Source organism: Palaemon carinicauda, unplaced genomic scaffold (genome assembly GCF_036898095.1).
Source record: "Palaemon carinicauda isolate YSFRI2023 unplaced genomic scaffold, ASM3689809v2 scaffold136, whole genome shotgun sequence".
In the NCBI taxonomy this organism is placed as follows: domain Eukaryota; kingdom Metazoa; phylum Arthropoda; class Malacostraca; order Decapoda; family Palaemonidae; genus Palaemon; species Palaemon carinicauda.
Genome location: NW_027168882.1, coordinates 116,886 through 129,510, shown reverse-complemented (window position 1 = coordinate 129,510; position 12,625 = coordinate 116,886). Strand labels below are relative to the sequence as shown.

The window sequence follows — 12,625 nt, the reverse complement described above, 5'->3', positions numbered from 1 at the left end:
TGCGGGCGCGATCGCGGCGAGAATCGTGCTGGCAGTTGCGCGATGAGCCCTGCGCACGGCAGGAACGTGTGGTACAGGAACTTTGTGCGTGCACGCGTGACCACGCCGGGCACGCAGGCACGCAAGTGCGGGGAAGCGCGGGCGCGTACAGGTAACGGCGAGGGCGCGTACAGGTGACGGCAAGGGTGTGCGGCACGCAGGAGCTGGAATGTGGGGCGGTGTTGAAGGCAGGATAGGAGCTGGAGCGTGAGAAACCTTTTGCTCGCGTGTGCGCGGGCGCGCAGGAACCTGCTGGTGAGCCCGTGCGGGCGAAATTATGGGGCGCGCGTGCACAGGAGAAATATTCCTAGCGCGAGTCAGGAAGCACGGGGCGAGGGCGCGATTGCGCAGCCTCGTGAGGGCGCAAGGGTGAGCTTACGCGCTGGCGCGTAGGAGAACGATGCGCAGGTGGTGTAGGACTGCCCTCTGAGGTGAACGAGGGCGCGCTGCGCGCACAGGGGATCGTGGGCGCACATCAGGATGCGGACGCAAGGGCGTGTGCTGCTGGAATGGGCTTGCAGGGCGCGCAACTGGAATCGGGCGCACTGGTGTGCGCTGCTGCGATGGGAGCGCAACTGGAATCGGGCGCACTGGTGTGCGCTGCTGCGATGGGAGCGCAGGGTACGCAACAGGATTCGGGCGCACAGGTGTGCGCTGCTGGGCTAGGCGCGCGTGGCGCGCAACAGGATACGGGCGCACAGGGGTGCGCAGTTTAGAAGGAGGCAGGAGTACCTGTGAGCGCCCGTGCGCTAACTTAGGTACCTCCTGTACTGCGCGCTGGGCTGTAGGAGAGCGCTGGCGCGTTGGTGAGCGCTTGCACGCTGTGTCAGGAACTACTGCAATGCGCTTCACTCCAGAAGGGCGCTGGGGCCCTGGAGAGCGCTGACGAAGAGGGGAGCGATTAGGCGGCGCTGTCGCAGGAACTGCAGGAGGGCGCTGGTGCGCAGGAGAGCGCTGGCTCGCTAAAACAGAAACTGCAGGAGGGCGCGCATGAACAGGTGCAGGAGCGTGCACGCGCGCAAGGGAGTGCAGAGGCACTAGGTCAGGAACCGCAGCAAGACAGCGCACAGGGGATGCCTGCCGCTTAAGGGACTGAGGCACAGTTTTGCGCTCAAGTCCCTTGTGCCCCGAAGGGACCGGTGCCTGTACAATGACAGGATCAGCATCCTTGAAGGGTGATGGCAGGACAGCAGGTCTGGAAGGGGGTCCCGAAGGAGATTGCGAACGATCTTCGGAGAGGTCTAAGTTGGTAGCTGGCAGGATCGGAGAACGGTGAGTCTCCTCAGCAGAGGACTGCAGGGATGACGAGCCGAAAAGGCGCCTCCTAACTCCCTTGTGAGGAGAAGGAAGACCTCTACGGCGAAGGGAAGGACGAGCCTTCCGCCTTAAACACCCTCTAGGGGCCGTGGGATCAGCAAGCTGACCTTCGTAAGGCCTCCGCAGAGGAGTCTCTGTAAGTGAACTCCCCCGGGGGGGAGAATCACCAGCAGGAGAGACCGTGGGACTAAGTTCCGCCCTCGAAAGATGTTCGGAGAGGGAATCAGAGCCTTCAGCTACCTCAGAACAACAGGAGCAGTTTGATCCGACACACCGGAGGCCCCCGTTATAACAACGTCGACGATAGACAGAGGATCTACGTCTGCTATCACCGGCGATTGTTTAACAGCTGCTCCCAGCTTGAGCATATCAAACAGGGCTTCCTTGGAGGGCGAACCCTGAAGCCCCAAGGAAGACCAAAGCTGCAACAAATCACGGTTAGGTACAGGGAAATCAATATCCTCCTCCGAGGGAGGAAGGGCAGCTGCCTCGCTATGGGAGGCAACTACCTCTCCCGCACCCCGGGATCAGTCAACAGAACAACGGTCTACGCTCCCCTTCAACGGTCTCTCGGAAGAGACCGATCGAGTGGGAGCTTTGGAGGAGGTTGGGGCAACAGAAGAAGAGGCCTTGGGATTTTCTCTCTTCAAAGAAGCCTTTGAAGGAGAAATATCCCTTTTGGACTTCTTCTTCCGGCGCTGGGCAAACCTCTCCCACTGGGAGGTAGACCACTCCCTTCACAACGTTGGCCCCTACGATGAGGACACAAGGTGTGAGGATCCGTGTCTACCGCCGACATAAAGGTCCCACAAGGGCGGTCAGGTAAACCAGGACACGTACGCATGATGATTGAGGCCAACTTCACACACTGAGAAAGAAAAAGCAAAACAGATTAATGGCAGTCAAAGCGAGGGAGAGAGCAGACAGGTCTGTTCTCCACCCGAGCCAAAAGTAAAGTGAAGTATTCACCAGTGTGTGTGTGTGTGTGTGTGTGTGGGGGGGGGGGGGGGTTAGCAAGCTACCCCTCCCTACTCCCCCGCTAACTAGCGGTGGGGTAGTAAACCCTTGTTAAAAATCGAATGGCTCGTCATTCAGCTCCGCCGAAGTAATAACCCACATTAAATAGCGTGGTTTGTATTTCAGTTACGGAACAAAGACCTTTTTAACTCAGCCAAATCAGATACATGAAGAGCGCCGTGTGCGCTAACTGAACGATGTATCGATCGCTGAGAGGTATCGTCAACTGTCGATACTTTTAGCGCGCCTTGTGCGCGATCTGAATCGTGTATCGATTGTTGTGATAGATTGTCAACAGTATTAACGTCTGCTTCCAGATGATTACCAGGGGAAAGAACTTGTGACATATCCCAATCTGGGGGAAGGGAAGGAGCGTGTACTGACGTAAAATGAGCACCTTCTTCATCCGACAGACTATGCGTCTTACGTAACTGTTACGGTGCTGACATGGCATCTTCGTCCGAAAGAAACACCTCTGGTGAACACCAGTCACTGCAGGAGGGTTTATTAGGAGACATATGTCTCTTGAGTGGTCTAGAACGTAGTGGTTGACGCCAACCACGTCGCGGTTTTGCGTCATCTGACGAAGACGCATACATTTTAACCTCGTCTTTACTATGGTCTGAAGGAGCGATCTGTACATCATTAACATGATCGCTCAAGGGGACGTCCGTTCGCTGATCAAAGTCTGCCATATCCTTTTGCCTTTCGACTTTCCTTCTCCCAGGGGTTGGGGAGCATGAAAGAGGTCCCGGGCTGGGATTATGACGGACACGAACAGACGCACCCTCCACTTCACTATTTATTATTTTGCTTTGTAAGCCACGCACTGCATTCCACATAACCTCTTTTCCTGTAGTTAGGGAACGAACTTGCGCACCTAAGGCTGAAATCGCAGCCAATACATCCTTCAATGAAGGTTCACTTACCTCTGACACCGTAATGGGGTCTGGGACTACTGCAATAGGAATATTAGAATGAACATTGGCAGATATATCACCATCAGAAGATCTATTCGAAAGAATACTAGTTGGTCTAGACCTTCTAATTCTATCCCTTTCCAGTCGCTTAATATAGCGCTCAAAAATATTCCAAACAGAATCAGACAAAGACTTGCATTCATTACATCTGTTATCATATGAACAAACCTGACCTCTGCAACCACTGCATATTGAATGCGGATCAACCGCGGCTCTAGGAATACGTGTCTTGCATCCTCTAACACACTTACGATAGTCAGCCATTTTGTCAACAGAAAAAAAAAGTCCAGGTCTAAAACCAACAGTGTCTATTCACATCGATAGTGAAAAGTCAAAAGAATATTCATAAACAGGCAGCGAAAGTCGTCAACAATAATTAAAGAAAAGGTACTTCACCAAATTGCAGAAAAGTTAATAAGCAGCGAAAAGAATTTCCTGAGGTGTTGATTCGATCAACGACAGAGAATTTCTGAAGATTGTTGGGAATGGTTCTGATAACCTCCAAGTGACGGCGCTCATGTATGACCACCTACTCTCATGGCGGTAATTGCCGCGAATTTTGAATTTTCTGTCGTGACGCGTCAAAACGCGAGATTTAAGCTACATATTCGCAACTACCAGGGAAGTTACATATCTAAAAATTATAGTAACTGACATACTTTAGTACAGCTTTCTACACTGAAAAGGGAGGTATTAACCCTTTTACCCCCAGGCTATTTGGAAATTTCCAACCCTTAACCCCCAGGGGGTTATTTTTTTCCCAGCACATTTTGCAGTATATTTTTTTTTAAATTGCTCTAACAGCCTTAATTTTTGTCATAGAGAGGTCAGGTTGGTCTCATTCTCTTGGAAAATGCCTGAATTTTCTCAAAAAATTATCAAAAATATGAAAAAAAAATTTTTATAGCATTCTTTTGCAAGGACGTACCGGTACGTCCATGGGGGTAAAGGGATGGCTTTTGTGAAACGTACCAGTACGTCCTTTGGGGGTAAAAGGGTTAAAAGAAGCTTTAAGAGAATAGAAAATCCATCCAAAATCTGAGATAAATATGGGTTTGCTTCAAAGACTGCCAGCCAAGTAATGAAAGCATATGTATAAAGGTTCCGAGTTTTGGGACACCCAAGATTTTGAGACTTCGCCCACTCAAGTCTGATCTGTGAATGGGAAACCTCCCCCGAACGCATTACAGGAGGAGGAAGCATGTTAGCAGTCAGAACTTTGTCAGATAACACTTGCGACTCACTAATAGGCATGAGTGCACTGCAAGCGTGAAATAAAATTAAAATGCATCCAACGAAGATTTGGCATGACATTTAGTCTCGTCTCTGAGTGATTTGAATCCTCTATTATTATTATTATTACTTGATACACTACAACCCTAGATGGAAAAGCAGAATGCTATAAACCCAGGGGCCCCAAGAGGGAAAATAGCCCCGTGAGAAAAGGAAACAAAATGTTTCAAGAACAGTAACAATATTAAAATAAATATTTCCCATAAAAACTATAAAACCTTAACTAAACAAAAGGAAGAGAAATTAGATAAAATACTGTGCCCGAGTGTATCCTCAAGCAAGAGAACTCTAACACCAGATAGCGGAAGACCATGGTACAGAGGCTATGGCATTACAAATTGGCCCTTACACACAGGGAAGATTGCCTGGATAGATAACCATTTCCCTTTAAAACAAGGGCCACTGAATAAATAAAACAATACCACTTCATGACAGGGGATACAGGAGCTGAATATTTTCTTCCCCAGACCAATGACTGGACAATGAGGCATATTGTACAGTACATCAAAACCAAAACAAATCTGACAGACACAGAAAAGGGAGGTAGCTAAAATCACAAATTTTAAGTAATTTGTATTTTTCCTAACATCGCCGCTGGGGCGGAGGTCTCCGTCCTTGATTTCTCCCTTCTCCCGGAGGACCACGGGTCCGCGGGCTTGCCCGTTGAGGAAACGAACCTCTCTCGTTCTAGACGTCTCCCTGGAGATCTTGATTGATTGATTAATTTAAGGTTTTCAGGCATCCTGACATCTAGGGTCATTGATGCCAATATCATTTAGTTTATATATATAAAAAAATTAAAGAATATTCAATTAAAACCATAAAAGTTAATAAGTCATTATAAAAGTTCGATAGTTTTCAAAAGACCCGCTTCTGAAACAAATCTAAAAATGCCACTTGCATAGTAGGACACATCATGTCCAAGAATCTTGGCAAGGATGAACCTGCCACCCTCACCTCGAGCCTCTAACAAATATCTATTCCGCAAGTTATTATAACTAGGGCATTCGGTCAATAGATGCCTCACTGTTAGAGGTACCAAACAGTCGTCACAATATGGTTGGTGTTGGCCCTTCAGCAGAAACTCGTGTTAACGGAGTGTGACCAAAACGGAGACGACAAAGAGAAGTCTCCCATTTTCGGGGCATCATGTTATACCTCCAAGGAGTTATGACATTTGTTACCTCTCTCATTTTATTGCCATCTAGACTATCCCAGTGCTGTTGCCATTTATTGCAAAGCAATTTCTTGATGTTAGGTAGATAATCATTACACGGAATAGGATACTTTCTTGGTAGCAACTCGGATGCAGCATTCTTTGCCAGTGAATCTGCCTTCTCATTCCCAGACACACCTACATGTGCTGGAACCCAACAAAATCGAACCATTATACCTCTGCGTCCAATAATAAAGAGCCATTCTAAAATCTTTAAAACTAGAGGGTTACTAGGATTAAAAACTTCTAAAGCTTGAAGGACACTCCTTGCATCACTAAAAATTGTAAAGTTACCCTCTTTCTCCAATGCTATTTTCTCAATAGCGGTTAATATGCCATACAGTTCGGCAGTGAATATGGAAGCTGTTAGAGGAAGTGCACCTCTACAATTAAAATCCTTACTATGTACTCCAAATCCAACGCCAGCATCAGATTTGGAGCCATCAGTATAGATAAAAGTTGATCCTCTATGTTCTTCAACATGTTCCATAAAAAGAGACCTGGTTTCTAGGTCAGTCATATTCCTTTTAACTCCAATAAAGTATTTATAAAAAAATATCTCTGGGAATTTCCATTGAGGTGTTGATGATACCTTGAATGGGAGTACCTTACTTCTAATTATATCCAAACTGTTTAATAATCGTTTCACCCGAAAGCCATAAGGTTGAGGAGATCTTGGGTGCAACTCAAAGTATGATGTGTGTCTCACAAGGCTTGCAGTCTGAAAGGCTAAAGAGTTGGGGAGTCTTTGCAATCTAAACCAATACCGAACAATGGAAGACATTCGGTAAAGGTCTAGAGGTAACTCTCCAGCATCAACAAGGAGACTTGGGATAGGCGAGGTTCTAAATGCTCCCGTGGACAATCTAATACCTGCATGATGTATTGAATCTAATATTTTTAACCGGCTTGGGGTGGCTGAAGAGTATATTTCACATCCATAACTAATTTTAGAAAAAATCAAGGCCTTGTATAGTTTTAAAATAGTATTGCGGTCTGCCCCCCATGATGTATGGGACAATACTTTTAAAATATTCAGAGCTTCAACACATTTAGCTTTTAGCACTTTTATGTGAGAAACCCATGTAAGTCTACAATCAAATATCAAACCTAAAAATTTGGTTTCCGATACACATGGGATCCATTGACCTTTAATGTATATATCCGGGTCTGGATGTGCTCCCCGGATACGACAGAAATGTACAATAGTAGTTTTACTTGTCGAGAACTTAAATCCATTCATATCGGCCCACTGGATAATTTTGTCAATTGAGAGCTTTAGTTTTCTCTCAACCATTGCCATTCTGGCTCCAGCAAATGAAATGGAGAGATCATCCACAAATAATGTTGAGAGAACATCCTGGGGAATTGCTGAGGATATCCCATTAATTGCTAGTGCAAAAAGGGTTACACTCAGCACACTACCCTGAGGAACTCCTTCTTCCTGGCACTTACTCTCTGATAGAGCTTCCCCAACTCTCACTTGAAAAACTCTATGTGAAAGAAATGCCTGAATAAATAGTGGCAGCTCTCCTCTCAATCCAATTTCATGAATGGTTTTAAGTATACCATATCTCCATGTGGTATCATATGCCTTTTCAAGGTCAAAAAATACTGTAACATGGTGCTGTTTGGAAGCAAAGGCTTCACAAATAGAAGACTCAAGTCGTATCAACACATCAGTCGTTGAGTGCATTTTTCTGAATCCACATTGAATCGGTGATAAAATACCTTTCTTTTCAAGGTACCATATCAGCCTTGCATTGACCATCTTCTCCAAGATTTTACATAAACAAGATGTCAATGCAATAGGACAATAGTTTGCTACTAAAAACTTGACTTTACCGGGTTTTAAAAAGGCTAAAATAATGGCTAGTTCCCAAACACTTGGGTAACTATGATCATGCCATATTCTATTAATAATGCTTAAAATAAATAGCTTTGTATTAAAATGTACATGTTTAATCATTCCATATGGAATTCCATCAGGTCCAGGGGCTGTATCATTGCAATGAGCAAGTGCGGAATCAAATTCTCTTTCAGTGAAAGGAGAATTATACGACTCTTCCCTTCTTGTTGCAAAATTTAAAATTTTCTTTTCTTCAACGCTCCTATACTGGTGACCAGGGGCTCCTACACACTTCCTGGATACAATTGAAAAATGATTAGCCAGGCCATTGCTAACATCATTTGCTTCAGTTACATACTGACCATTCATCTTCAACACAGGTGGTGGGTTGGGGGTGAATTTGCCAGCTATCTTTTTTACTTTCCTCCACACAGCAGATGGTGGTGTTCTACTGTTAATGGAGGAAACAAAAGACATCCATGACTGGCGCCTTGCTTCTCTCATGGCACGATGGAACTGTGCTCAACGTTTCTTGTACATAATTAAATTCTTATCAGTTCGGAGTCTACGCAATCGTGTTAGAGATCTTCTTGTGGCTCTGTGGAGGGCAGTTAGTTCTGAAGACCACCACGGGACTGGTCGTCGTTTGAATAACCCTGTTGTTTTGGGAACTGAATTGACTCCTGCTGTATGGAGAGTTCCATTCAGTAAGTCTATGGCATCATCGATATTTTCAACCTGTTCAGCATCCCCCTCAATTTCGCTTAGCTCACGAAATTTATCCCAGTCCGCCTTGTCAAGATTCCATCGTGGCGATCTCTGTAAAGGTGGACCATTGTTGGTGTTTATAATGATTGGTGCATGATCACTAGTATGCCAATCATCTAATGTCCTCCAATCGAAGTCGAGAAGCCAATTAGAGCTTTCGATTGATAGGTCAATACATGACAAGGTACCTGTCTGGACATGAAAGTGTGTGGGCTCTCCTGTATTAAGGAGTCCCACATCTTCATTTTCCACAATTGATGATATGATATTTCCCCTCGTGTTTGCTAAAACATCACCCCACAAAGGATGTCTACCATTCAAATCTCAAAGTAAAAGAAAAGGTTGAGGGAGTTGTTGAATCACCTCCACTAAGTTATCATACAAAATGTTATCATTTGGAGGCAAGTACAGAGAACAAATTGTATATTTTCTCCCTATGTCAATCTGTACAACCACTGCCTGCAGAGGTGTACGAATAGACAAAGAAACTTGGGGAAAATCTCGACGAACGTATATGAGACTTCCGCCATGGCTCCCCACTTGGTGATCATATGGAGTCCTATAACTAATATATTCGCAAGGACAAGGGGTATTAGCATCAAGCTTGCTCTCATGTAGACTTACAATTATGGGGGAATGCTCGTAAACTAAGAGCTTAAGTTCTTCATATTTGGCCCTTAAACCCTGACAATTCCATTGCAAAATGGAGGAAAAAACTATGGTTTATTTTTTGGAAGAGCTTCTAGATGAAGTCTTCCCATTAGCAATTTTTGATCTAATGCTATTTCCCGGTGGTTTTATTAGAGAGGGTCTTGATGAATATGGTTTTTTGTTTGTACTTTTCTTGTTGTCCTTCTAATCCAATTGTTGAGGGGGATGGTGGACCTCTACTTGAATTTCTGATTTACTTAAATTGTCTTCTGGGTGATCAGAAACATCAACAGACAAAACATCATATCTATTTGATGTCATAACTATAATATTTCTTATGGAAGGGGGTGAGAGAGATGGAGGTCTCTCTCTTTTCCTATTTATCAGTGGTGAGGATCTACCAGGTTTTTGCACCTTCCCTACCACAGGTGCACCTGGTAACTTTGTTCCGGGTGGAACCTCCGTCAAATCAGGCAAGGACATGGCCTGAGAGAGGTTAGTACTATTGCTGGTAATGGGGGATGAAGTTTGTATAGAAGTGGGCAGTGTCGCAGTTTTAATACACAGTGGCAAAGCCTTGAAAGGCAATATGCTTACCTTGTCACGTAAAACTTTACTATCATTAGATGATGTATTTCTTTTCTTGGAATTACTGGCAGCACTATGTGGGTTCGATGTCTCCTGTGGTATATTTTCTCTTGATTTCAGTGCCTTTGCATAGCTGTTTGGTTTTTTCAGTAGTTTTTTGGCATGTCCTACACTTATGTGTTCTACACTGGATTTGTTGAGGGCTGCTTCTTCAAACTTATAAATCTCGCAGCTCCTGTCAGTGGATTTATGGTTTGAATTGCAATTCAAGCAGCTGGGCTCAAGTGTACACTCTCCATGATAAGGACTGGCACAGATGCTACACATTTTTTCATTTTTACAAACTTTAGAAGGATGCCCAAATTTGAAACATTTGAAGCATTGTAAGGGCTTTTGTTTAAAAGGTCGAACTTTTATTCTTTCATTTTCAATATCGATATGGAAAGGCACATCAGCATCCTGGAAAGTAAGGATAATCATTGACGTCCCAGGAATCTTATGCACTTTCCACACTGTTAATGGGCACATAGCTAGTATTTCCTCTTCTGTAAATTCATACAGATCTTAATTGAAGACTACTCCCCTTCCGTAACTAAAGTTTAGGTGGGGTTTGACATCCAACATATCCTCATCACTGCTTGTCGTAAGGTTAGACAGTATTACTGATTGCGTGTATGATTTTGCATGGATTAGGAAGCTATTTTTTCCCAAAGCGAGATATATCACCTGGTGCAATGGTTCCTACCTTTTTCTGAATGTTTGCTAATTCTAAAATAATTCCCATTACTCCCTTTAGGCTCGGCAACAAGCCACATTGGTGGTTTTGGCTTTCTTTGGGGGAGCATAGTTAAATCGATATCTTTCTCAAACCAGTCAGCAGGTCTATATACATCCAAACTGTTTGGTATCTTATCGCATAGGGCACCCATGACAATGTTACATATTGCGTCGAATGCTTCTTCATGATTATTATAAGTTATCCATGAATGCCATTTTTCATTTTCAAGTTTCATTCTAATTTCTTTTATCACTCCATAGCATCTAAATGCTTTATATATCATATCATAATCAGTATTTAATGGAATTTGGGTAACATGAAGGATTCTTAGTTTCCCTTTGTTACCTGACTTAGTTGGTTTTAAAACATTAGTAGAGGGGTCCTTTTTTGTTCCTAGGTCGTCAACAGAATTTTCCTTAATTGAATTAGCAGAGGTCGTCAACAGTGCCGGGGGAGAGTCAGCGTATCCAGGGGATGGGGGTTCGTTACTTGAAAATCCATTAGACGAGAGAGAGAAAAGGGTTAGTTTGATGTACCTGCTCGAGAATATTAGGCCATCACACGTCAGAAAGGAAATTTGCACTCTCCACTATCGGCACAATGAGAGTATACTTCCCAGATGGTCCACTCCATACCCTACCTGAAGGATAGCATCAAAACAGATATAGAGGCACAGGTGTAAGCTGAACCCGCCTGTTAGGACTGAGACCAGGAAATTATGGAATCATCCTCCCCATATCTGTAATGACGGGCTTCCGGCCAAAAGCCGAGAGTCCTACCCCAAGCATTGGATCCCCCTGGATTCCGAAGACCCAACACTTGAGAATAGTTCCGCCAAAAAGGTCCAAACCATCTTCGGGATGGCTGAAATCATCCAATACTCTCACATATAGCTTTGAATGCAAACACCTCCCAACCGTGATACCTCCTCCCACTCATCAAAGCAGGCAGCAATAAAGGATGTATGAACATCCCGCCGGGGCTACAATGGATGTAGAAACATCCAAGCCATGGGAAAAAAAAAATAATAAATATATATGTACATAATATATACACATTTATAATGAGGGAAATTTTTCTCATAGAGTTTGGAAAGCAAGACGAAAGAAATTCTATGAAATTAGGATAAGGTCGAAGTAATATTGAGAAAAAGAAAAAGGTGAAAGAGAAAAATTTAGATTCAAACTGGGGGAGCAATTTCCCCAAGTTCGAGAGCCCTCTTGCCCGTCACCAAGTTTCAGCACGGGAATGAAATGCCGTGCTGAAGCTCAATGACTTCTTCAAGGCATTCTCTCATTAAGAGGGCTCCGCCAGAGATTACCCCGCATAGAGAACGGGAATAGGGTAAACTACACAAAATTCTGGACGGATGGGAGGAGATCCCAGATACTCCTAAGAAAGTAGTTCGAGGTAAGTACTCCGTGTAGGAACAAACACTTTTTTATTTTTATTACTAGACAAGATACGACCCTAGTTGGAAAAGCAAGATGCTATATGCTCAAGGGCTCCAATAGGGAAAAATAGCCCAGTGAGGAAAGGAAATAAGCGATGAGAAAAAATGAACACTAAATTATTCTAAAAACAGTAACATCAAAACAGATATGTTATCTGTAAACTATAAAAAGACTTATGTCAAAACATTTTCTAAAAGTTTGAACTTTTGAAATTCTACTGATTCAACTACCCGATTAGGAAGATCATTCCACAACTTGGTCACAGCTGGAATAAAACTTCTAGAATACTGTGTAGTACTGAGCCTCATGATGGAAAAGGCCAGACTATCATAATTAACTGCATGCCTAGTATTACAAACAGGATGGAACTGTCCAGGAAGATCTGAATGTAAAGGATGGTCAGAATTATGAAAAATCTTATGAAACATGCATAATGAACTAATTGAACATCGGTGCCAAAAATTAATATTTAGATCAGGAATAAGAAATTTAATAGATCGTAAGTTTCTGTCCAAGTCAAGATGAGAATCTGCAGCAGAAGAAAAATACTCGAAACAAGGTAGAATGAAAGAATTAAAACACTTTTTTAGAATAGATTGATCACTGAAAAGACACAGACCTAATGTGTTTCTCAAAAGTAAGTTTGCTGTCAAGAATCACACCTAAAATTTTAAG

The 12,625-nt window shown here is 43.8% G+C and overlaps 1 protein-coding gene across 1 annotated transcript; it reads right to left on the bottom strand.

Annotated features, from left to right (window-relative positions):
• Positions 1–414: 414 nt before the first annotated feature.
• On the bottom strand, positions 415–2,155 carry LOC137635522 (uncharacterized). The gene is made up of 2 exons (XM_068368000.1): positions 2,065–2,155; positions 415–1,292 (listed from the first exon to the last, which is right to left on the bottom strand). Exons 1-2 carry the CDS (start codon positions 2,153–2,155, stop codon positions 415–417), a joined length of 969 nt encoding a protein of 322 aa, XP_068224101.1.
• Between the last annotated feature and the right edge of the window lie 10,470 nt (positions 2,156–12,625).